The 27,312-nt window shown below is 37.9% G+C and overlaps 1 protein-coding gene and 1 pseudogene across 6 annotated transcripts in view; both read left to right on the top strand.

Annotated features, from left to right (window-relative positions):
• Positions 1–10,769: 10,769 nt before the first annotated feature.
• The window catches only part of RALGAPA1 (Ral GTPase activating protein catalytic subunit alpha 1), a 247,497-nt gene continuing 230,954 nt past the window's right edge, over positions 10,770–27,312 (top strand). For 3 of the 6 annotated variants that reach the window (XM_059181915.1, XM_059181914.1, XM_059181916.1), the window contains exon 1: positions 10,770–11,358. In XM_059181915.1, the coding sequence (XP_059037898.1) occupies positions 11,253–11,358 (106 nt within the window). In that variant the 5' untranslated portion in view covers positions 10,770–11,252. The remainder of the gene's footprint in view (positions 11,359–27,312) is intronic. The other 3 variants (XM_059181920.1, XM_059181919.1, XM_059181918.1) reach the window with 2 other exon arrangements.
• On the top strand, positions 11,650–26,009 carry LOC131835422 (small ubiquitin-related modifier 2-like; annotated as a pseudogene).

The raw sequence follows: 27,312 nt of genomic DNA, 5'->3' as shown, positions 1-27,312 counted from the left end.
CAAACATCTGTGGGTAAAATCCCTGGCCTCTGCTGGGGCACCTGACTGGCTGAGGAGGTAGAGCAGGCAATGCTTGATCTTGGGGTTGTGAGTTTGAGCCGCATGCCAGGTGTAGATATTACTTTAAAAAATAAAATTTAAAAAAAATCCCTGGCTTCTGTTCATCTCTTATATCAACAGCTAAGAGAGTGTGTGTTAAGTAGAAACAGTAACTCAGATTTGTGGTCACTCTTTCCATGCGTTAATTCATATAATCATTATAACAACTTTATGAAGGAGATGCCTTCCGTTTTGTAGAGGAGGGAACTGAGGCACAGAGCAGTTAGATTACATGGCCAAGGTCACACAGCTAATAAGTAACAGACTTAGGGTTTGACTTTGGAGTCGGCCATCAAAACCAGCATCTGCTGGTGCTTAACCACCAGCAGAGTGCCCCTCTAGCAGGTACTTTCTGTTTCTGCTGTCCAAAGAAAGAAACCAAAGTTGAGGAGACATGTTGAGGAAACCAAAGGAGAGGAGACATGGATTCTAGCCCCGGTTCTGCTAGTCACCAACCAGTTAAATTTGGCAAACCACATTATCTCTGGTCAATTGTAAAATGAAAAGGTTGCATTATGTTATCTTTAAGTTTTCCTCCCGCTCTAAAGTTCCGGTCATTGTTACATTTGTGTTTAAGACAGCCAGAATAATAGGACATTATGCAATTATAGTTATATGATAGTGTTTTACTTAAAAGGAGAGTTTCTCTCCCCACACCCCAAACAAATTTTAGAAAAGAGGTGTAGGGAATATAAGAGGAACCATAAGAAACAAAAATTAATAAGGCTGAACAAGAATATTGTCCATTTAGGGACGCCTGGGTGGCTCAGTTGGTTGGACGACTGCCTTCGGCTCAGGTCATGATCCTGGAGTCCCGGGATCGAGTCCCGCATCGGACTCCCAGCTCCATGGGGAGTCTGCTTCTCTCTCTGACCTTCTCCTCATTCATGCTCTCTCTCACTGTCTCTCTCTCAAGTAAATAAATAAAATCTTAAAAAAAAAAAAAAAAAAAAAAAAAAGAATATTGTCCATTTAGAAAATACAAATTAATGTAAAGCAAACTAGGAAAGCAGAATGAGCTTTTCCACAATCAAAGCAGTTAAAGAGGTAACAACGATATTTTACATTTAGGTAGCAATTTGCATTTTACATAGGCCTTTATGTAATCATCAGATCCATCCTAAGTTTTACTTTTCATTAATCCTTTCATACTTATTTACTTATTGTCATCAATAAAAATTACTGTATCTTCATCCTCTCCTCTGAATAGACCCTTAGCTTTCTTGTTCTAAAGGAAGCAGGGGGTTCCCCTAGGACCCTGCTTCCTTTGCACCCCTGCTCCCACTGAGCCTTGTCATGGAGTAGGTATGTTCTTTGTCCTCCTTGTTCCTTCCAAATGATCCTTCTCTCCTCCCTAAAAACCCCCAGCTTGTCACCGGGATACCAAATAGTATCTCTATTTGTAACAATCATCTGCATACCCTCAAGGTCACTCTCCCTTGTTTTTTGAAGATTTTAGCTCTTAGCTCATTCTCTCCAATAGAATGCCTATCATAATTTTTGGTCATTTTAGCATTCAAGTGGATAATTTTATACCACTCCATTTCCTATTGAGTTTCCTCTGGTATAGAGTAAACATAAAATAATTTTGGCTTTATCCTTCTAGTTTTCCTCCTATATCTTCTTTTTTTTTTTTAAGATTTTATTTATTTATTTGACAGACAGAGATCACAAGTAGGCAGAGAGGCAGGCAGAGAGAGAGGAGGAAACAGGCTCCCCGCTGAGCAGAGAGTCCGATGTGGGTCTTGATCCCAGGATGCTGGGATCATGACCTGAGCCGAAGGCAGAGGCCTTAACCCACTGAGCCACCCAGGCGCCCCCCTCCTATATCTTCTTTGGGGTAACTTTTAAAAATCTTTTCACTGTGGGGTGCCTGGGTGGCTCAGTCGGTTAAGTATCCACCTCTTGATTACAGCTCATGTCCTGATTTTTAGGGTCAGGAGATTGAGCCCCGTGTCAGATTCTGCGCTCAGTACACACTGCACTTGTCCCTCTCTCTTCTCCCAGTTTGCAGTCTCTCTCTCTCAAATAAATAAAAATCTTTAAAATCTTTTTATTGAGGGGCACCTGGGTGGCTCAGTCGTTAAGCATCTCACTTCAGCTTAGGTCGTGATCCCAGGGTCCTGGGATCGAGCCCCAGCTCAGGCTCTCTGCTCAGCGGGAAGCCTGCTTCTCCTTCTTCCACTTCCCCTGCTTGTGTTTCCTCTCTAGCTCTCTCTCTGTCAAATAAATAAATAAAGTCTTTATTAAAATTAAATAAATATAATCTTTTTATTGACTATTTTAACATTACATTGTAATTTTAAACGCATAGTAAGTTATTCGGCATATTACATGTATAACACGGTACTCATCTCTAAGCATTCTCTAATCCTACATTTTAGCACATTTGTTCCAGGCCACTCCTCAATCCCAAATCTCTGCTCCCTTTCCAAAATAACCATTATCCTAACTTTGTTAATGTAGACAGCCATCCATGAGTGCATACTATTTTTGCATGTGTATGTATCTGTAAATAATATATAGGATTATTTAACTTTTTTAAAAGATTTTATTTATTTATTTGGCAGAGTGAGATCACAAGTAGGCAGAGAGGCAGGCAGAGAGAGAGAGAGAGAGAGAGAGACGAAGAGGCAGGCTCCCTGCTGAGCAGAGACCCTGCTGCTGGGCTCAATCCCAGGACCCTGAGATCATGACCTGAGCCAAAGGAAGAGGTTTAACCCACCAAGCCACCCAGGTGCCCAGGATTATTTAATGTGTTTTAAAGTGCTTATATTTTAAAGTAATATACTGCAAATCGTCCTACTACTTCCTTTTTCCTCATCAATATTGTGAGATTTATTCACTGGGATACAGCAAGCTCTAATCCAGTTATCTTAACCTGCTATAAGGTATTCCATTGCCTACACATATTCCATTGAAGGAATATTTTAAAATTTATCATTTACCTGTTAATGGACATTTAAATTGCTTCAAAATTATTTTGTTAGTAAAAACAGTTGCCACAGGGCTTCTGGGCGGTTCGTGAAGTGTCTGCCTTGGGCTCCCTGCTGCCCCCTTTGCCCAACCTCCCGCTTGTGCCCTCTCTCGCTCGCTCACTCTGTCTCTCAAATAAATAAAATCTTTTTTTAAAAATCTTTAAAAAAAAGATTTTATTTATTTATTTGACAGAAAGAGAAAGGTCACAAGCAGGCAGAGGGGCAGGCGGGGACAGGGGGGGAGCAGACTCCCCGCTGAGCAGGGAGAGAGTTGCGGGGCTCGAACCCAGGACCCAGAGGTCATGACCTGAGCCAAAGGCAGCTCGCCCCTCAAATAAATAAAATATTAAAAAAGTAAAAATAAAAATAAAACCGGTTACCTCAGTGAATATTGCTGTATTTGTCTTTTGGGCCTTATGCGTAAGGATTTCTCGAGGTCACTATTCTCCACAGTGGGGCGTGGGTAACCAGGGAGTATATCCTGAAGAGAGGAGGACGATATTAAATCTTCCATTTGTCTAATTTTCAATTTAATCTTTTTTCTAAAATAAAGTAGATGTATAAATGCAGTTAGAAGTCCTTTTTTTTTTTTTTTTTTTTTTTTTAAGACTCTGACTCACCCTTATGTTCCTTGTGTTTACTCGTTTTTAATGAACAGATCCGGCCAAACTTAATTCCAATTGTTACCACTTGGTGGAGCTAGACATCAATGTACAATCCACAAACCATGTCCCTACTGATTGACACTGGCCAGATGCTGACAGCTGGAAAAACAACGGCAGAACACCAGAGGCTATGACTAACAGCTACTACTCAAATCAAGGTAAACGTTTTATTTATTTTTTTTCAAGATTTTATTTATTTGAGGGAGTGAGAGTACAAGCAGGAGAAGCGGCAGACAGAAGGAGAGGGAGAAGCAGGCCCCTCCAGCAACCTTGTTTGTTGCCTATGATTAAGAGTCTCTAATGGTTTATCTCCCTCTCTGATTCCGTCTTCTTTTACTTTTCCCTCCCTTCCTCTATGATCCTCTGTTTTGTTTCTTAAATTCCACATATGAGTGAGATCATATAATTGGCTTTTTCTGATTGACTTAATTCACTTAGCATAATACCCTCTAGTTCCACCCACATTATTGCAAATGGCAAGATTTTATTTTTTCCTGGCTGAGTAATATTCCATTATATATATATAGATCTATATACATATATATAATCTGTCGATGGACATCTGGGCTCTTTCCATAGTTTGGCTTTTGTGGACATTGCTGCTATAAACATTGGGGGGCAGGTGCTCCAAATCACTACATTTGTATCTTTGGGGTAGATACTTAGTAGGGCAATGGCTGGGTCGTAGGGTAGCTGGAGGGGAGGGGTGTGGGGGAATGGGGTGATAGACATTAAGGAGAGCACATGATGTAATGAGCACTGGGTATTATATAAGACTGATGAATCACTGAACTCCACCTCTGAAACCAATAACACACTATATGTTAATTAATTGAATTGAAGAGTGTGGTATGGAAAAGGTAAACCAAAACTTTTTTTTTCTACAATGGAAGACACCTAATAAACTATACTTCAGCGAGATGGTTAGGTCATCATTAACAGTGATATATCACACTGATAGTATGTACCATTAATATGATGAAAATGACACTTAGACTCTGTGATCTTTCTCCCTAAAACCTACAACTTTAGTCTAATCATGAGAAAAAATTCAGACGAATTTCAATAGAGAGGCATCCTTCAATAAACCTGACCACTTCTCAGAACTCTTGAGGTCATAAAAACCAGCAAAATGTGAGAAACTGAGGCACCTGGGCGGCTCAGGTGTTAAGCATCCGCCTTTGGCTCAGGTCATGATCCCAGGGTCCTGGGATTGAGCCCTGCATCAGGCTCCCTGCTCAGCAGGAAGCCTGCTTCTCCCTCTCGCACTCCCCTTGCTTGTATTCCATCTCTCGCTATCTCTTTCCCTCTGTCAAATAAATAAAATCTTTTTTAAAATGTGAGAAACTATCACAGCCAAGAGGGGCTTAAGGGGAAAGGATAGCTGAATGTAACTAGGTATCCTGGATAAGATCATGGAAAGGAAAAATTGATAAAAATTAAGAAAATCTGAATAATCTATGGAATTTAGTTGACAATAATATGTCAATGTAGGTTCATCAGTTACAACAAATGTCCCACTCTGGTGGGAGATGTTGATGTTGGAGGAGGCTGTGCATGTGTAGGGTCAAGGAAAACATGGGACATCTCTGTACCTTCCTTTTAGTTTTGCTGTAAACCTGAAACTGATCTATAGAAAGAAAATCTATTAAAAATTGATCTATTAATTTTAAAAATCTCAAATTTGAATTAACGAAGTCTAAAAAGTAGTAATGTAACATGTTCACATTTGGGAGACTGATGATAACCTATACTTCTTGGGATGCTCATGATTTTAAACTCAAGTTTTAAATTCTAGTTTTCACAAGCCATATCACAAAGAGAACTTTCTGCGGTTTTCTTTTCATAATAAATACGTCTTCAGAGGGGAGAATTTATGCTTTCAAAGGATTTTAGTATTTACAACATTGGGAAAAGAAAATGAGGCAGTGGGCTGGGCATGTTAGATGGAAATTACTCTTATGCCAGTGTGTTTTACAATGATGCTTCCTTTTTGTGGTATGCCAGACGTATAATGATTACTAATGATATGTTACATTTTTTATTTTCTAAAATTATTTCATTCATTTGCCATTTACTGACTGCCTGTACAAGAGAAAGAAATGGGAACTTAACAACCATTCTTCCATTCAACAAATATTTATTGAGCACATTTTATAATGGGCACTTAGCAAGAAGATTGGGATAGAGCTTTAAACACAAGCTATATGGTCTTTCTCCTGTGGGAGTTTGTAGTCTAGTGAGAGAGCAAATCTTTAAACAATTACACAAATTGCTCTATTACAAATGTATGAAGGAAAGAAAAAGAATGTTGTACATTATGGCAGTCATTATAGAAGTAACTTTCAATACCATTTCTCACCTAATTATCACAATTATGGTTGTAGTTTATGTATGGGGAGAATGAGGCTCAGAGAGATTAAACAGTATGTCACAGATCCCAGAGCAAGTAAATTCCGAATTTCTAATTCAGAGCTATCTAATTCTAAAGATCATGACTGAAAACAGTGTATTATTTCCTGAATTTTACAAAAGCCTGAATTGTACAAAACTGTTACCCTGATTTTACAAATGAGAAAACTGATGCTGAGAGGGACTAGAACTAGAACCCAAATCCTTTAAATAATTCACTGAGTTTCCCATTCTATCATAGTGCTTCCTCAAAACAAGCACACTCTGTCCCTTTGATGATACAAACATACAAGCCCTGCGTGGAGGAACTGAATACATTTTTGTAAACTTAAAAAACAATGGTAAGACTGTCACTGAAACAAGCTCCTACTGAGAAAGTACTGTTTTTTAAACATAATTTTGGCAATATTTCTTACATCTCTCTTCTTTGCTGAATGTAAAAAAAAAAAATTTATGGTAATCAAACATTTCATTGTTCTTTGGACAGGGCTGTGAGAACATAGGAGGAAAATAGTTCTTCAAGCAAGTGGCTTCACTTTTCATGAAATTATTATATAAAAGAAAGTTTCCAAGAACAGTTTTAATTTAGACCACCCAGAATTTTTTTTTTCAATTTCAATTTTTTTCAACAAATGCAGATGCTTGTGGGGACCCATCAATGCACTAGGACATGTTGAATTTTTCTTTGCAGAGGAAAAACATACACAACATATCCATATTTATGTGGGGGTGCAAATAAGGAAAAGACTAAAAAGAAAAAGAACATAAGTAATAGAAAAGGAAACAGATTAATTTTGTAGAAAACATAAATAGCTCTGCTTAAAAGTCTTTTTGTTGTCAAGTTGTTTGCAGCAAAAAATTAGGATATGATATAGCACATAGGAATAAAATACATGAAAGACAATATATATAAGTATGTCAACATATAAGTAGTATATGAAAATATACTTAAATCCTACTAAGAGTGGGGATGGGGAGGAAACCGCTGCCATTTCTAGCACCTCTAGTTAGAAATGGTGAAAACCTGAGCCCAAATACAGGTTGTGGTAATGGAGAGAACATGACTAAATCAAGAAATATTTAGGAAGTAGAATCATCAGGTCTTGGTAACAGGACAAAAGAGGAAAAAGAGGAGAAGATGTAAGATGATTTGAGTTTCTGGATTGAAAAAACAGGACAGATAGTAGCATTATCAATAAAGATATCAGATGAAGGAGGAAGATGAGGTTTGGGAGAAAGGAGGGCAAAGTTGACAAGTTTCAGTTTTGCATATATTAAATTTGAGTAGTTTGAATTTGAGTATATATGAATTCGAGATTAGTATTTCAGAAAAGACACAGGTTATAGGCAGGGACACAGGTGACTAACCAAATAAATGATAGTCAGAATCATGGGATCAGATAACTCTTCGACTACCAAAAGAAAACATTTTATAATATGAACATAAAAATTTAAAAACCAACAAATATTTATTCTGTGCCATTGTAGAGCATAAAGATAGCTTTTTGTAAAAAGCCCTTCTTTTCAAGGAGTTTCTATTCCTACATATACATCTTAATTTGTTTTGTTAGTTTATAATTGGTACACTAGATTTTCTTCATTTTTTTAAAAACAACTTAGTTTTTGTTTTATTTATTTATTTATTTATTTTAAAGATTTTATTTGACAGAGATCACAAGCAGGCAGAGAGGCAGGCAGAGAGAGAGGAGGGAGCAGGCTCCCTGCGGAGCAGAGAGCCCAATGTGGGTCTCGATCCCAGGACCCCAGGATCATGACCTATGCCGAAGGCAGAGGCTTTAACCCACTGAGCCACCCAGGCGTCCCATTTTTTATTGTTTTAATTGTAAAAGCAATATATGCTTTTTGTAAAGGAGATATAAGCAAAATATAAAGAAGAAAATTAAAATCACCTGTAATTCCACTTTGCAGATATAACCACAATTTTGGAGAATTTTTTCATCTTTTTCTAATTACATTTTATACACAATTTTTTTCCAGAGTTTTATTAAGAAACATATTTTCAGTTTTTTTAAAAGATATTTTTATTTGTTTATTTGACAGACAGATCACAAGTAGGCAGAGAGAGAGAGGAGGAAGCAGGCTCCCCACTGAGCAGAGAGCCCGATGTGGGGCTCCATCCCAGGACCCTGGGATTATGACCTGAGCAGAAGGCAGAAGCTTTAACCCACTGAGCCACCCAGGTACCCCATATTTTCAGTTTTTTAAAAAAGATTTTATTTATCTGACAGAGATCACAAGTAGGCAGAGAGGCAGACAGAGAGAGAAAGAGGGGAAGCAGGCTCCCCGATGAGCAGAAAGCCTGATGTGGGGCTCCATCCCAGGACCCTGGGACCATGACCTGAGCCGAAGGCAGAGGTTTTAACCCACTGAGCCACCCAGGTGCCCTATATTTTCAGTTTTGTATCTGCTTTTTCACTTAGCATTGTCTTGAGTATTTTCCATGTCATTAAAAAAGTCTCCATATTAGTAATTTTATAGTCATGTCATATTCTACCTATTGGACAGTCATTTCCTTTCTGATGGACATTTATGTTGTTTCCAAACTTTCAATGCTATAGATTATGTGTTAATATTTTTTCATATGTACCCATTTATGATTTTGTACAATAGAATTCTGAAAGTGGAACAACTGAATCAGAGTATATAAATGTTTTTAAGTGTCTTTTTTTAAACATTTTTTAAAAAGATTTTATTTATTTGTCAGAGAGAGAGAGGGAGCGAGAGCGAGCACAGGCAGACAGAATGGCAGGCAGAGACAGAGGGAGAAGCAGGCTCCCTGCTGAGCAAGGAGCCCGATGTGGGACTCGAACCCAGGACGCTGGGATCATGACCTGAGCCGAAGGCAGCTGCTTAACCAACTGAGCCACCCAGGCGTCCCGTTTTTAAGTGTCTTTATGTGTAATGCCAAATTTTAATTTCCAGTGAGCTTGTAGTAATTAATGCTTCTTCCCAGCAAGCAATAGGAGTATCTTTGTCACACTTAGCAGAAGTAAGATGTCTAATTTAAAAACAAACTTTACTGGTGCCTGGGTGGCTCAGTGGGTTAAGCCGCTGCCTTCGGCTCAGGTCATGGTCTCAGGGTCCTGGGATCGAGTCCCACATCGGGCTCTCTGCTCAGCAGGGGGCCTGCTTCCCTTCCTCTCTCTCTCTGCCTGCCTCTCTGCCTGCCTCTCTGCCTACTTGTGATCTCTGTCAAATAAATAAATAAAATCTTTAAAAAAAAAAAATAAAAACAAACTTTACTAATTTGACTAATAAGACATTACATGATTATCATTAAAAAATAAATTATATTGGGTGAAAGAAGTCAGATACCCCCCAAAAAAGAGTATTCTAAATACTTATATTTGTATGGAACTCTTGAAAATGGGAACTCCAAGTGACAGAAAGCAAATCAGTGCTCTCCTGGGAACCAGGGATCAGGTAGCAGGAGGGAGGAATTATCAAGGGGCAAGAGGAAAGTTTTGGGGGTGGTGGATATGTCCCCGATTTTGATTATGGTGATGTTTTCATAGGTGTATACAATTGTGGAAGTTACCAAATTGTACACTTTGAAAATGTACAGTTAGTTGTACATCAATTCTCTTCAATAAAGCTGTTTAAAAATATTCTTTTAATCTGATTTTTGGAAAATTACTTACGTGTGAACATTTTCACTTTAAAAAAAAGCTTTATTTATTTGAGAGAGAGAGAGAAAGGGAGAACAACTGGCAGAAGGGGGGAGGGGCAGAGGGAGATCACCGGCAACTCAACTCCCAGCTGAGCGCAGAGCCCAAAATGGGACTGATCCTGGGATCCTGAGATCATGACTTCAGCCGAAATCAAGAGTCAGCTGCTCAACTGAGTGAGCCACCCAGGTGCGCCACATTGTCATGTTTTAGTTATGAATATACAGTCCTATGATTTTTTGTGTTCCTTGTGTTTCCACAATCTAAGGTGGAGGCCTTAGCATATTTTTCCTGGATTTGTGAACTCTACACGTTAAGAAAATTCACCCTCAAAGTTCTCCAGATTTCTTTTCTCTTGTAATTTTGCACTCTGTTACTGCATTCTTTGGGGGTTCATTTATTTGTGCAAGATAATTTTATTTATTTATTTTTTCATGTGCAAGATAATTTTAACCTAGAGGATGTACTACAACCCTACAAATCTCTAAACTACAATAAACTGTCCATCACTTTGAAAAAACAAACAAACAAAAAATCTTTTAAACAAAATTCAACTTAGGACATGAAAGGGGGTTACATCTAAGGCCTTCAGAATTGGCATCTAAAATGTACTGCCCGTCTGTTTTGATGTTTGGGGGTTATTTTTAAGTTACTATAACATAGTAAACTGTGGAGATGAAGGATCTTTTTAAACAAAAACTACACACCACCACTCTGGGAGTCCCTCCGTTAGGAGTCCCTTCGCTTACAATGGCGCGGAATGATTCCTTTCCCTGACTTTCTTGGGCTCCTGCTTTGGCGGCTTACACAGGACACCAAAGGTGGGTAATGCCATAGATGATCTCACGCTGGCATGACGTCAAGAAACCTTGACGTCAGAAGGCGGTTGCCACGGGGACCATTCGCCACCGACGGCAGAGTCGTGAAACCTCATCACCGCACTCGTCTCCGTTTCGGCCTATGCAGGGTGTAAGCTGCTAAAGAAGCTTTAACCTTAAGGGGGCCTCAGGGAGAGGAGTCGTGCTGCCGCCGCGGAGAGCCCCACCTCCGGCTCCGGGTCCCGGGCCCCGGCCTGTGGCTGCGAGCGGCGGCTTCGGGAGGCAGCCGGGGCGGCGGCGACCGACCTGCCGGGTCTCCCCCGCTCCGTGCAGGATTGGGAGAGGGGATCCGCCATATTGGAGCCGGAACCGAAGGTGCCTTGCAGCCGCGGCGCGAGGCGGGTGGAGGCGGCGGCCCTGGCCTGGATGTGAGCGGCGTCGGCTACGCTGGGGCCCGCAAGCCTGGGGAGTGAATGAGCTGCTCACGCTAGTAGCCTCCCCGCCCACTCTCTCCACTTTCCGCCGCCGGGGCCGGACCGGGAGGGGACCGGAGTCGGCCGTGGCGGCGGCAGCGGCACCGGCAGCGGCAGGATGTTCTCCAAGAAGCCGCACGGGGACGTGAAGAAGTCTACCCAGAAGGTGCTGGACACCAAGAAGGACGCGCTGACCCGTCTCAAGCACTTGCGCATCGTCATCGGTGAGGAGCGAGGGGGTGGTGGCGCCCAAAGGCCTGCCTCGGGGAGCCTCTGGGGACTCGCCCGCCCGCCCTGGCGCTGTGCGGGAATAGAGGGCGAGGCGTCGCCTCCGCGGAGACGCGGGAGGGCGGATAATTTGTGGAAGGGAAAACTTGGCAGTTGGCAAGTACTAATCACCACCAACACAGGGTTACCTAATTTTGAGTTAATAGTCCGAGCTCATTTGTACAAACTAGCATTATTCTAAAAACTTAGATCTTTGTTGGACTTCAGGAGGCTTGGTGTTGTCGATAATGGTGTTTATAGAATATGTGTGTCAGGTGACTACCGCGGTCCCAATCCAAGTGGAAACATCCCCCCACCCCCCGAACTCAAACAATATAAACCTTAATCTTTCAAGTTCCTTGGCTCCTGAGGGCGAGGAAGCAGTTCCACACCTCTTTGGGAAGTGGCGGGTTTCCAAAATTCTTAGGGCAAGAGCCCCGCCCTTTTGTTAAAGTACCGTGTTCATCATTACTGTCACTTGGAGGGAAGATTATTATTAATTACAGAGAACGAAGTAGTTTGTAACTTCCTTTGCTTCTCGAAAATTGTATACAGTTCTGGTCTTACTTAGTTAAAATTTTCTTACCCCTGTTGCCCTCTGCTTCTCTTTGGCTGGACGACCAAACAGTGCTCGGGTTGTGGTTATAGGGTTAAACGAATCTTTGGAATACTTGCTCATTTCATAGGCTGATAAGGGCTGTAATGATATTTATGGAACACCCGGTCCAGTACTTGGATCTTTTATAGATGGAATCTGAGGTGAAAAGGAAAGTTGCTTTGCTTGTGTTGATACAGAGAGTTATTGGCAGGACTAAGTTTAGAACTCTAGTTCAGAGTTTATTATCTTCAGATCTCCTTCTAATGAGTGTTTTTCTGAAAAGTGTCATTTAATTAGTATAAGTTTTTTAATTAGTATAATTAATATAAGTAAGTCCTGTGTTTGAGCTGTGTGTTTTTCTGTTGTTTATTCATACCATCAGGATACCACCAGTAATATCCAACATTTGTTTGGTTTACAAAATGATTTCACATAAATTATAATTAATTCTCACAGTAACTGTAGAAGTAGATATGATTATACTCCATATTTTATAAATGAGAAAGCTGAGGTTTGGGAATGTTAAGTAGTCATCCAGCTACTAGGAGGCCAGAACTGGAGCCCAGATTTCATATCTCCAGTTTGTGTTTTACTCTTTTCTACATTTAAAACAGCAAATCTTTATCACAAGTAAGTTGTATATATTTCTGTCAAATAAGAAAGCAATTAAATCCAGTTTAGCAATATAAAAAGAGATCTAGTTTTCACGAAAATATAAATCTTCTAAATATAGTTAGTTGAGTTTGTGATCTTTTCATTTTCATTCTTGAGAGTTAAGTTGTTGATTGAAAAGGTTTGGCTGAGAGAGTGCAACAGAAAGTCAATGTGTGAATGCAGATGTTCACAGACAGTGGAGGAATAAAATTGGAGAATTAATGGAATTTGGCACCTACTTGGGACAGACTGTAGGCTGAGTAAAAGTCAGAGCTATAAAGTTGAGTTCTGGTAGAGTATTGACATTTCCTAAATTAACTGCTGTATTCTCTAGTTACAGAGTGGTTAGGGGATAGTTCGTACATACTTCTTGGGCTTGAAAGTTTTTTCCGTCTGGGTGAAATGGTCTAAATTAAAAGGCTTCAGGTACATGTTAGGTATTTTTAAAACAAAGCGATAATGAGAAAAAACACATTTTTTTTTTATTAATTTATGGGCTTTTTAAAAATGGAGCATATGCTATATATAAACACTTAAAATATCCTTAAGAACCTTCAAATAGAGAATATTGTGCTTTCAGACTCTATGCCCTTTCAGTGGATGAGGTCCATACAGAGAGATTACAGCACTTCAGTACTCTTTATTTATTTTTAATATTTTATTTTATTTTAATTCCTGTGTAGTTAACATACAGTGTTATACTAGTTTCAGGTGTACAATAGAGTGATTCACCAATTCCATATTATTACTCAGTTCTCATCAAGGTAAGTGTACTCTTAATCCTGTTCACCTATTTCATCCCTCTCCTCCACCCACCTCCCAGTAAACATGTTTGTTCTCTATAGTTAAAGATTGTTTTTTTGGTGGGGGGCGGGATGCTGGGTGGCTCTGTTAGTTAGGCATCTGACTCTTGATTTCAGCTCAGGTCATGATCTCAGGGTTGTAGGATCGAGCCCCATGTTGGACCCCACTGAGCCTGGAGCCTGCTTGAGATTGCCCTTCTGCCCCACCCCACCCCACCAGTTCATGGGTATGCTTTCTTTCTCGCTCTCTTTCTCTCTCTCTCTCTCTCACACACAGACACAAAAGAGTGGGTTTTTTTTTTGTTCTTTGTTTGTCTCTTACACAAAAGAGTGTTGTTTTTTTTTTTGTCTCTTTATACTTCAGTAGTTTTAGACCCATAGTTCTTAACCAGGACAGTTTTTTCTCTCTGGCAATATTGGCAATGTCTGGAGATACTTTTGGTTGTCACAAATAGGGAGAGAGGCTTCTGGCATCTGGTAGGTTGCAGAAATTCTGCTAAATATCTTACACTGCACAGGATAATATATCAGAACAGTATTCTAGTTCTAAATGTAGTGCTGAGATTTAGAAAATTTGTCAAAATAATGGAGTGAAAGATGGATCTCCAAATGTTGTACTTGTTAGGGAAAGAACCCAATGTCCTTCGACTGATAAATGAATAAAGAAGAAGTAGTATGTATGTACACACACACACACGAATATTACTCAGCCATAAAAAAGAATGCAGGCTTGCCATTTGCAACAACTTGGATGGAGCTAGAGTGTATTATGCTAAGCAAATTAAGTCAGAGAAAGACAAATACCATATGATTTCACTCTTCTGTGGAATTAAAAAACAAAACAGATAAAAAAAAAAAAAGAGGGAGGCAAACCATAAAAGAGACTCATAACATTGGAGAACAAACAGGGTGGATGGAGGGGCAGTGGCTGAGAGGATGAGCTAAACGGATGATAGGTATTAAGGAGGGCAAATGTTGTGATGAGCACTGGGTGTTTTTCTTTTTTCTTTTTTAAAGATTTTATTTATTTATTTGACAGACAGAGGTTACAAGTAGGCAAGAGAGGGAGGCAGGGAGAGAGAGAGGAGAAAGCAGGCTCTCCGCAGAGCAGAGAGCCCGACGTGACCTGAGCCCATGACCTGAGCCGAAAAGCAGAGGTTTTAACCCACTGAGCCACCCAGGCACCCCGCACTGGGTGTTATAAGTAAGTGATAAATCACTAAATTCTACTCCTGAAACTAATATTACAGTGTATGTTAACTAGTAACATAGTAAGTAGAATTTAAATAACAACTTGAAACAGAAACACAACAAAACAAAAACAAATGCTGTACTTGATTCTACTAAATTAATTGAATAAAATACTCTGTATCTTTAAATGGTTACAATTATTTTCTTAGAAATATGGTTAATGTAAGTAAATTCCTAAGAAAATGAGTGTGAGAAAGCAGAGTGACAAACACCATAAGATGTCTTAGAGGTCCACCAATCAGGTAACTTATTTTGCAGATATAAGAGCCATTTCAAATCCTTTCTGGAAGTAGGCGCAAGTTTTACATAAAAATATTGTGAGGAAGCTAGTTTGCAAAGTGGGCATTGCCAGTTACACAGGATTTTTATTTTTGATTGGTTCCATCTGAACTATATTTTTAACCCTTAAAATGAATTGCCATTCATTCATGGTATTTAGAGAGAATTCAGTGCATCCAAATATATGAGAATATAATTTAAACATCCAGTCTAAACCTTTTTCCTGCATGTATTTCTAAGGAACACTTGAGACATTCCAGCTGAATTTTAGAAACTTGACTCTGAAGGACTTAGATTTAAATCTGTGTTGTTTGTTAATACTGCTATATAGTTTATTTATAAGAACTGGGAATTAGAGTTTTTAAAAAATAGAAATAAAGGCTTGTCTAGTTTCAGAAGATTTGTGTTATCCTCTCTTCCCTTCCAGTCCCCTTTTTTTCAATTAAAAGCCTTAACATAATACATTAAGTTAGCACATGTCAGGTAGCTAACAATGCCTGCATGTAGTGGATATTGACTAAATGTTAAATATCTTCTGTGGCAAGTGTTCAGTCTTAATGATTTAAAAGTAAAAAGATGAGTGTTTATTCAGTTAATAAATACACTGATTATTGTTGGATCATTTTTTCTTTCTTTCTTTTTTTTTTTTTAAAAGATTTTATTTATTTGTCAGAGAGAGAGAGGGAGCGAGAGCGAGCACAGGCAGACAGAATGGCAGGCAGAGGCAGAGGGAGAAGCAGGCTCCCTGCTGAGCAAGGAGCCCAATGTGGGACTCCATCCCAGGACGCTGGGATCATGACCTGAGCCGAAGGCAGCTGCTTAACCAACTGAGCCACCCAGGCGTCCCTGGATCATTTTTTTCTAATAGCTTTATCGATACAGAATTGGTATACAATAAATTACACATACTTAAATCACACAGTTGAATAATTTTGACATACATCAATGCCTTCTGTAGCCATCATGACAATTAAGATTAGGGACATACCCAGACATTCCAGGTAGCAATTATGCCTGTAGCCTCCCAGAGTTTCCTTTTGCTCCTTTGTAGTCCCTTTTTCCCAATGCTACATGCACCCCATCCCCTTCTACCTTCCCCTGAGAGAAACTTTGTGTGTGTGTGTGTGTGTGTGTGTGTATGGTATTACACAGTATTCACTCTTTTTAGTTTGGTTTCTTTTATTCAGCCTTATTTAAAATTCATCTGTAGGGACGCCTGGGTGGCTCAGTTGGTTAAGCAGCTGCCTTCGGCTCAGGTCATGATCCCAGCGTCCTGGGATCGAGTCCCATATCGGGCTCCTTGCTCTGCAGGGAGCCTGCTTCTCCCTCTGACTCTGCTTTCCACTCTGTCTGCCTGTGCTCGCTCTCACTCTCTCTCTCTCACAAATAAATAAATAAAATCTTTAAAAAAAATAAAATAAAATAAAATAAAATTCATCTGTATTGTTGTGTGGTGTGTCAAGAGTATATTGCTTTGTTGCTGAGTAATATCCTATTGTTTAGTTATGCCACAATTTGATGGATATATGAATTTGCACTTTGGGGCCATTACACATAAAGCTGCTGTGAGGTGTACTTATTTATAAACACATGCTTTTTTCTCTCTTGGATAAATAGCTAGGAGTGGAATGGCTGGATCACATAGCAGTTGTGTGTTTAAATTTATAAGAGACTGTCATACTGTTTTTTTAAAATTTTACATTCTTACTAGCAGAGTTTGAGAATTCCATTTCCTGCACACATGTAACACCACTTGTTATGGCCAGCCTTCTTAATTTCAGCCACTGTAATGAATATGTAGTGGTTATAATTGTTTCTCTGATATCTAATAAGGTTGAGCGTCTTTTCATTTGCCTTTTTTCCATTATATAACTACTTTGAAGTGTCTATTCAGATTTTTTTCATTCAGTTTTGAAAATTCTATTTTTTGAATACAAGTACTTTATCAGATACATGATTTGCAGAGATCTTTTTTCCCAGTCTTTAGACTGTCTTCTTCTAAATTTCTTATTTTCTTTGAAGGAGTAGGAATACTTAATTTTGAATAAGCCCATATATCAGTTTTGTCTCTTATGGTTTATGCTTCTGATTTTAGATCTAAATCTTGGCCTAAGCTAAAGTCACAAAGAGTTTCTGCTATTATTTCTTCAAGAAATTTTGTAATTTTAGGAGCTATTGAGTTAACTTCGTAAATATGATTTAAGGTATGGATTGACTTTTTTTTTTTTTGCAAATGGATATCCAGTTGCTCCAGCACCATTTGTTGAAAAATACAGCCCTTTCTCCACTGAATTGCCTTTGCACTTTTTCCAAAACTCGTTCGTCTATATATGTGAGAGCCTATTTCTGGAATTTCTATTTTGTTCCAGTGATCTGTTTGTGTTAGAGCCAAGACCCCTCCCTCTCCCTCTTCTCTCTTATTCTCTGTTTTTCCTCTTCTCTTACCCCCTCTCTCTCTATGTGTATACACAGACATACACACAGTTTTTTTTTTTTTTTTACTGTAACAATAAGTCTAGAATTTATGAATAAATTAGGTAGTGTTGTTCCTACAACTTTGTTCTTCCTTTTCAAAGGTCTTTTTGGGGGTGAGGTTGGTGGGAATTGTATCAGGTCCTTTGCATTTCCATATGAGTTTTAAGATTAACTTGTCAGTTTTTTTTTTTAAAGATTTTATTTATTTGACAGAAATCACAAGTAGGCAAAGAGGCAGGCAGAAAGAAAGGGGGAAGAAGGCTCCCTGCTGAGCAGAGAGCCCATGCTGGGCTTGATCCCAGGACCCTGAGATCATGACCTGAGCTAAATGCAGAGGCTCAACCCACTGAGCCAACCAAGCACCCCAGCTTGTCAGTTTCTTAAAAAACAAATTCCTCCTGGGATATTGATTGGGATTATGGTGAATCTGTTGGTCAGTTTGGGGGAGAATAGACAACAATATTGAATTCTCTAACTCATGAACAAGGTATGTTTCTCCATTTACATAGGGCTGCTTTAATTTCTCTGGCAGTGTTTTGTAGTTTTTAATGTACAGGTATTACACATTTTCTGTCACTTATCCCTAAATATTTTCTACTTTTGATGCCACTGTTAATGGTATTTTTATATCCATTTCCTTGCTAGTGTATGGAAATCCATTTTTCTAAATAAGTGTTGCGCTTTTTTTTTCTTTTTTCTTTTTTAATAATCTCTACACCCAGTGTAGGGCTTGAACTCAGGACTGCAAGATCAGTAATTGCATGCTCTCCTACTGAGCTGGCCTGGTGTCCCTGATTTTTGTGTATTGAGCTTGTATTCTGAATCTTGCTAAATTCACTTAGTCTTGCTAAACTCACTTAATCTTGCTAAACTCACATGGTCATATTAAATTTTTGTTGATTCCGTTGGGTTTTTTACATAGATAGTGTTGTCTGAATAAAAACCATTTACTACTTCTTTTCCAATGGGGATCCTTTTGTTTATTTTTTTCTTGGCTTATTGAACTCGCTAGAACCCCTAGCACAGTGTAGAACAGGAGTAGTGAGAGTGGGCATCCTTATATTTTTCCTGATCTTAAGTGTAAAGCAATCAGTTTTTTAATCATACAACATGATGCCTTTTATCATGTTGAAAAAGTTTCATTTTCTTGCTGGAGTTTGGATCAGGAATGGATGTTGGATTTGTTACATGCTTTTTCTACTTATCTTGAGATAAACAGATTTTTTTTGTTCATGTATGAATATGATGAATTATAGTCATTGATTTCATATGTTAGTCAACTCTGTAGTCCTGGTATTAAACCTCACTTGGTCATGATGTATTTTCATTTATATCTATTGTTGGGTTTGATTGTTTATAATTTTTATATTTATGTTCACGAGGGATATTGGCCTGTACTTCTCTTTTCTTGTAATGTCTTTGATTTTGATATCAGGTAATGCTAGCCTTATAGTATTAATTGAGAATTATTCATGTAGAATTATTTTTTACTTAAATGTTTGGTGTAATTCACCAGAGAAGCTATCTGCAACTGCAGTTTTTTTTGAAGCAGTGTTTTTTAACTACTTTATTGGAAAGACAGCTATTCAGGTTATCTGTTTCTTCTTGAGGGAGCATTGGTAGTTTGTTTTTTTCAAGGAAGTTTTATTTGGTATAAGTTGTCAAATTTATAGGAATAGAGTGGTTCGTAAAACTCCCTTATTATCCTTTTGATGTTTGTAGAATCTGTGGTGTTGTCACCTCTCTTAAACTTGATATTGATAATTTGTCTTTTCCTGATCAGACTAACTAGAGACTTATACTTTCATTAATCTGTAAGAATCAGCTTGGGGCACCTGGGTGGCTCATTTATTAAGCATCTGCCTTCAGCTCAGGTCATGATCCCAGGGTCCTGAGATGAGAACTGCCTCCAGTTCCCTGCTCAGCGGGAAACCTGCTTCTTCCTCTCGCACCCCTGCTTGTGTTCCCTCTCTCTCTGTGTCTCTCTCTGTCAAATAAATAAATACAATGTCTTAAAAATAAATAAAAGAACCAGCTTTACTGATTTTCTGTTTTTTCCATTCATATTTCATTAATCTCTGCTTTGATAGCTTGATTATTTTTCTTTCTTTTTTTTTTTTTTTTAGCTTAGTTTTAGTTTAATATGCTCTTTTTCTAGTTTTTTTTAAAATGTAAATTGAGATTACTGATTTGAAACCCTTTTTCTTTTCACTATAGGCATTTGGTGATGTAGATCTTTCCTAAGTAGCATCCCACAAATTATGGTATTTTTGTATTTACATTTTACTTTGCCTTTCTGGTTTCTTTGATCTATTGGTTAGTTACTATTGTGTTCTTTAGCTTCAAATATTTACGGATTACTCTGTTATCTTTCTATTATTGATTTCTAACTTAGTTGCATTAGTCAGGCAACATGTTTCATGATTTGATTTCTTTAAAATTGATAGTTCCACATATATTGTAACTTGATCCATGTTCCATTTGCACTTGAAAACAATATATATTCTGTTCTTGGGTTGAAAGCTCTAAAAATGTCAATTAGGACAATTTGTTTGATAGTGTTATTAAAGACTTATGTATCCTTGCTGAATTGCTGTCTACTTGCTATTATCAATATTGAGAGAGTGCTGAAGTTTCTGATTGTAATTGTGGGTTTGTCTGTTTCTTTTTGCGGTTCTATCAGATTTTGCTTCATGTATTTTAAAGTTCTTTTATTAGGTGCAAAAACATTTAGGATTATTCTTTCTCCTTGATAATTTTTTTTTTTTAAGATTTTATTTATTTGAGAGGGAGAAAGCGCAGGTGCACGCACACACATGCGGGGAGAAGGAGAAGCAGACTCCCCACTGAGCAGGGAGCCCAAAGCAAGGCTTAGTCCCAGTACCCAGAGATCATGACCTGACCCAAAGGTACATGCTTAATGGACTGAGTCACCAGGCACCTCTAAATTGATTCTTTCATCATTATGAAATGATCTTTCTCCCTGGTGATATTCTTTGCTTTGGGAGTAGGCCTTTTAATTAAAATGTTTGGATCATGTTCTTTGTTTTGTTTTGTTATTATGCTCCTTGTTATATACCCAGAACTTACTCGTCTTGTAAGTTTATACCTTTCGACCACCTTCACCCATTTTCCCCACTTCTTGCTTCTGGCAACCCCCATTCTGTTAGGTTTTTATGAACTTTTTAAAAAAATTTCATGTATAAAGGAAATCGTAGAGTATTTGTCTTCTCTGCCATTTTACTTAATATATGTAGCAAGTGAAAAAAGGGATTTTCTTTTTCTTTTTTTGTGTGGCTGAGTAATATTCCATTGTCTATATAAAGGTAGGATGTATGTGCATGTGCATGTATACATACATGCACATACATTACATTTTCTTTATCAATTCATTCATTGGAATAACATCAGTCATTTCCATGTCTCTGCTATTATAAATAATGCTTAGTGAATGAGGGTATGCAGATATCTCTTTGAGGTAGTGATTTCATTTCCTTCACATATATACCCAAAAGTGGAATTGCTAGATCATATGGTAGTTCTGTTTTTAATTTTTTGAATTGTCCCAACTGTTTTCCACAATGGCTGTACCAATTTACATTCACACCAACAATGTACAAGGGTTCCCTTTTCTTCACATCCTTGCCAATATTAATTCTTTTTGATAATAGACATTCTAACAGGTGTGAGATGGTATCTCACTGTGTTTTTTATTTGCATTTCCCTGATTAGTGATGGTGAGCACCATTTTGTGTACCTGTTGGCTGTCTCTATGTCTTTGGAAAAATGTGTTCAGATCTTCTGTCCATTTTAAAATTGGATTGTTGGGGCGCCTGGGTGGCTCAGTGGGTTGAAGCCTCTGCCTTCAGCTCAGGTCATGATCTCGGGGTCCTGGGATCGAGTCCTGCATCGGGCTCTCTGCTCAGCGGGGAGCCTGCTTCCCTCTCTCTCTCTCTGCCTGCCTCTCCATCTACTTGTGATTTCTCTCTGTCAAATAAATAAATAAAATCTTAAAAAAAAAATAAAATTGGATTGTTTGTTGTTTTGTAATTGAGTTGTATGAGTTCTTTATGTATTTTGGATATTAACCTCTTATCAGATTTATGATTTGCAGATATTTTCTCCATTCTGAGGGTTGCTTTTTCATTTCATTGATGCTTTGCTGTGCAGAAACCCTTGATGTAATTTGGTTATTTTTGCTTTTAGTATTGTTTCTCCACCTTTTAGCTAAGATCAAATGTATTGTTGCTTTTATTGCCTTTATTTTTGTCATCAAGACAAACAGTCATCAAGACCAGTGTCAAGGAGCTTACCAATTATGTGCTTTTCTAGGAGTTTTGTGGTTTCAGGTCTTAGTTTAAGTGTTTAGTTTACCTTTTTTTTTTTTTTTTAAAGATTTTATTTATTTATTTATGTGTCAGAGAGAAAGAGAGAGCACACAAGCAGGCAGAGTTGGAGAGAGAAGCAGGCACCCTGCTGAGCAGAGAGCCTAATGACCTGAGCCAAAAGCAGAGGCTTTAACCCACTGAGCCACCTAGGTGCCTCTTGTATATACTCTTTATCTTCTTTAGTGAGTCTTACTGATTTGAAAAATTAATTTGACCTAATTGAAATACTTCGTGTATTTATAAAGAAGCGATTTACTGATCAGATATTTACATAAATGTTACTGATTAATTCGCTTACTAAAATAAGCTGTTTCAGATACTGTAAACCACCTCTGCATTAACATTTCATTTTTTCTTAAGATTTTATTTATTTATTTGACAGAGATCACAAGTAGGCAGAGAGGCAGGCAGAGAGAGAGAGAGAGGGGAGGAAGCAGGCTCCCTGCTGAGCAGAGAGCCCGATGCAGGATTCAATCCCAGGACCCTGGGATCATGACCTGAGCCGAAGGCAGAGGCTTAACTCACTGAGCCACCCAGGCGCCCAACATTTCATTTTTGTTAAGGATTATATTGCATCTAAGTGACTTATAGGACTGCATAAAATGTGCAGTATATGCAGTAGAATTATTAGTGGTAAAACAGGAAACTGAATAGCCACTACTTAAGGAAAGGAAACATTATCAGGTTCTAGGGATGAGCTGATTAAAGCTCTAAGGCATTGAATTTGGTTCTTAGATTTCCTGGCAGTTAAAGTGAAAAGAGCTATGTTGTGTTCAGTGTTCAGTGTCTTAAAAAAAGAAAACATAGTTTTGCTAAAAAAACATTTTTTTATTTTTGGTTCCAAATTCAGTCATGGCGTGTGTGTGTGTGTGTGTGTGTTCATATATTAGCTAACATCTTTTCTTCTAGAAGGACCCATGTGATACAAATGGACCTTTGGGAAAATACGAAATAGGGATAAGTATGTTTGTTAAATCTGTTTCTGATTTCAAATATCTATACAATCTAAGTGATTTTTTTCCCTTTTTCTTTTTCTTTTTTTTTTGCATTTCTGTCAATGGCATCATCATCATTCAAGTTACTAAAACATGAAACTTTCGTCTTTGACAATGTGGTAGAAAAAAATAAATGGATGTAAGGGTTTCCCACAGATATCTCAAAGTCTAATAAGCATGCCAATAGAAATGTATCTTTGTCTGCCACATTATCTTTAACTTCTTGTTATCCCTCTCTGGTACTTTACATTTTAGCAATATTAAATCAGAAGTCACTTTCTGTGATGCCTGTACTTTTGCTAATGGTGTTCACTATACCATGCAGTCCTCACATCACTTTTAGACCTGAAAGCTTAATCTGTACATAGCTTTGGTGAAGCTTTCCCTATCAGAGGGCATAGGAGCTTTTCCTAGACTTTCTTATTTACTTCTAGTAATTTGATTATTTTATTACAGTGTGTTTATTTGCTTGATTATATCATAACTACCTTCCTGAGGGCAGAGGTATGTCTTTTTTGTGTTTCCTAGACTTAGCATATTGCTTGGCATGTAAGTGCTTAGTAAGTGTCATGTAGGTCAAGAATGAATATGTTAGGTGTGAGGAGAAAAAAATTGCCTTTTTTTGAGCAATTTCCTTTTATTTGACAATGGTAGGAAAAACATTTAAAGTCAGTTGAGACCAGACCTTATCAGAAAGAGACCTTGGGTTGTCTTTAGCACCTGTGCAGAAAATTGGTTCAAAACCTAAAGTCTGTACTAAGTACGAAAGAAAAACAAAAAACAGGACATTAACTGAAAGATGTTTATGACATTATGGCAGAAGTTATCAGATAATCTCCCCTCATCGTTGAAAGAATCTTCATGACTCTTATATACATCTAATTTTTAGAAAATTAATGGCTGATAGCCCAACAACGTGTTAGCTTTAAGGTGTGTTTCCCTACTGCCGCTTAACAGAATACACTGTAGATAGGGAAGGTGAGTAAAATAGAACACAGAACATCAAGTTTGTGCCCCTAACTTGTCCTAGCAGCCACAGGAGACTAATACAGATTTCTTAGTGTCTTGGCCTTTTGTTCTTCCATATGAATTTGGGAATCAGCTTGTAAATCCCTAGATAATATTTGTTAGGATCTTTTTTTGGATGGACTTGAATCTGAAAGTTTAATTTAGAGGAGGTTGACATTGATAGGGTCTCCATTCTTCATATTCCAGGGACCCTCCATTTATTTATTTAGGCTCTTTTTATTTAAGAAAGACTTGCCTATCTTTTTTATAGTCAAGGACAATTACATTTAAAAAGGATATTAATTTTGTAAAAGGAGGACTTCTGTTTGCTATAGAAGGAGCTCATGTGACCACTTCATTAAATGGTGGTTTAGGTAAAGATGAAGAAGAAAGAATGTTCATCTGCATAAAAATGATATATAAATGTTTTATAACAAAATAAATTCCAAATAGTTTTAAATCTTCAAGATAAAATGAGAAAGAAATAAGGAAATATATTTTATATATTGGAATAGGGAAGATCACTCTCAAAACTTACACCAGGGTTAAAAATCATCACAGAAATTCTTGATAAGTTTGTCTATATGAAACATTTTATATTTATAATAGTAAAACCCATCATTAGCAGAGTTAAAAACACTGAATTATGAAGCATATGGAACGAGTTTGAGAGAATTAATTACTTAACTTATGCCTATTAAATATGAAATTTGGAAAAGGTGGTGACATATGTTGTCAAGATATATTAAAAATAGACCCTCTCTTGCTGTAGCCTCATTCTTCTGCCTCTCCTGGTGCTGCTTGTGTGCTGGTTCAGTGAGGACCTGGTACCTCCTTTGTGAAGTGGCAGCTGAGAAGACCGGTACTCTCTGATGTTGATGAAAAGCCTAAGGAAGGCGTCAAGGCTAAGAATAATGGTCATTATTAATTTGAAGGTGATGTGGCAGGATGGATCTGTGGTGCAGTTTAAGATTATCACTTAATAACTTACTAAGAAGTATATATCACTTAGTAAACTAATGGAAAGCCTATTGTGAAAGGCAGGATTTGTCAGTGAGGGAGAACAGATTTTGATTTGATGGAGAACCATTCAATGAAACAAACACATCTGCACAGCTGGAAATGGGGGATGAAGATACAATTGATGTGATCCAGCAGCAGACAGGAGTAGTCTACTAAAAAGAGAACTTGCTACTGTACTCTAGATCTCTCTTCCTCCAGACCGAGATATTCTCAATGAGAAAACTGCAGTTTGATTCCACCACATCTTGACTACTACAGTGTAGTTTTCTTGATTCTTTCATTTTCCCCTTCCCTATCACTTAATTGTATATAAAGTAACTGTGTATGTGCACAAGCATATTGTATATTTTTTTAGCTAAGTGGCTGATGGTATGTTTTGATTGACATCAGATGGAGATGGAATGGGGAAATAAACTGGTTCTGGGAAATAGACTGGTTCTGTGAAAATACCTCCTTTCTCCATTTGTGGCATGCTCATTCAGCTTTTTATATTCTGGTAAGTTATTTTGCTCTCAGCCTTTAACAACAACAACAAAAAAAACCAACATAAAAATCCTTGCATACCTTGTTTGAGTGGAGAATTTTAATGTGTTTTTTTTTTTATCATTTATCATATCAAGGAGAATTTTGTAACTTTTTTGTATGAAACTGTTACATGTAGAGCAATCTGTCTTTAAGTAGGGGTAAATACTCTACAAGAAATGTTTTCTCTTCAAGTCAAGCATCTTGTTGTTTAAAATATTTTATTTATTTTTTAAGATTTTATTTATTTATTTGCCAAAGAGAGAGAGAAAAAACTTGTGCACCAGCAGGGGGAGGGTAGGCAGAGGGAGAAACAGGCTCCCAGCTGAGCAGGGAGCCCAGTGTGGGGCTCATCCTAGGACCCTGGAATCATGACCTGAGCCGAAGGCAGATGCTTACCTACTGAACCACCTAGACATCCTTTATTTATTTTAGAGAGAGAGCGCATGCGCATGCACAGGTGCTCAAGCAGTGGGAAGGGGCAGAGGGAGAGAGAGAATCTCAAGCAAACTCTGCACTGAGGGTGCCATTTCATGACCCTGATACCATGACCTGAACCAAAATCGAGAGTTGGATGCCCAACTCCCTGAGCCACCCAGGTGCCCCAAGCACCTTGTTTAAACTTTTTGTTCAAAAAAAAATTATATATAATATTACTGATGGAATGTAAATTCAATGGCATTTTGACTGTAAAACAAAATTTAAAGTGTATATATGTGAGGCACCTGGCTGGCTTAGTCGGTTAAGCATGCAACTCTTGATCTTGGGTTTGTGAGTTCAAGCCTCCATGTGGAGGTGGTGTGGAGCCTACTTAAAATTAAAGTATAAATTGCTTCTCGGCCTTTTGGCTAAGATCAAGTATAAAATTAAAATATACATACGCCTATACTTTGAAGTGAGCATTTCCATTTCTTAGCATTCTAAGGAAGTGGTTATATGTGTAGGACCACTGCAATGTTTAAAATAGTGAAAAATTTGAGGCAACCTAAATATTCATTCTTTGGAGATTGACTTTGGATTTTAAATATATTACTAAATTTGAGTATTGTAAGTCTCAGGAAGTGTTAGGATTCTAGTCATTACTAAATAAATAGGTTGGCTTTTTCACATGAACACCAAATACATTTCAGATATGATTCTATCTCTTCACACTCTTTTTAGAAAATATTTTACTTATTTATTAGATAGAGATGTAGTGAAAGAGCATGATTGGGGAAGAGAGGGAGAAGCAGGTTCTCTGAGAGCAGAGAGCCTAACATGGAGCTCTGTCCCAGGACCCTGGGATCTTGACCGGAGCCAAAGGCAGTTGCTTAACAGACTGAACCATCTGGGTACCCCTCTGTTCACTATCTCTGAGAAGTTTTTAAGGAGTGAACATTTTAAGAGAAGCAGTTATCATATATTGATAATATTACCCAATATTTTTGTCTACTTTATGTGGTGGGCTGTGCATAAGCATTTTACATGTGTTATCTGACTTAATTCTTACAACAGCCCAGTGTGGGAGATAGTAATTAATCCCTTAGGAAAGATCAGCATTAAAAAGCTAGTAAATAGGGGGATATAGAGGAGAAAGTCAGAATATCTGGGTTCTGATATCAGCTATATTATTCTGTACATACTTCATCTCTTTATAAAATAAGAATAACACTTCAGATATTATTGGAAGATTACATGAAAAAATGAATTTGAAGCACAGAATTTATGGAAGAATTTAAAACATTATTTGAATTTTGATTGGAACTTTAAAAGTGATAAAATTGGATCAAAGAAATTATGACCTGTGCAAAGTCAGTAAGAATTTATTCCTTTTTTTTTTTTTAGGGTTTTAAAATTTATTTATTTGACAGAGAGAGAAAGCGAGAGAGAGGACGTGCGCACATGCATGTGAGAGAGAGCATGTACACAAGCAGAG

The sequence above is a fragment of the Mustela lutreola genome, chromosome 7 (genome assembly GCF_030435805.1).
Source record: "Mustela lutreola isolate mMusLut2 chromosome 7, mMusLut2.pri, whole genome shotgun sequence".
Classification (NCBI taxonomy): Eukaryota; Metazoa; Chordata; class Mammalia; order Carnivora; family Mustelidae; genus Mustela; species Mustela lutreola.
Note: the sequence above shows the minus strand (reverse complement) of the source record. Positions and strands in the feature narration are given on the sequence as shown.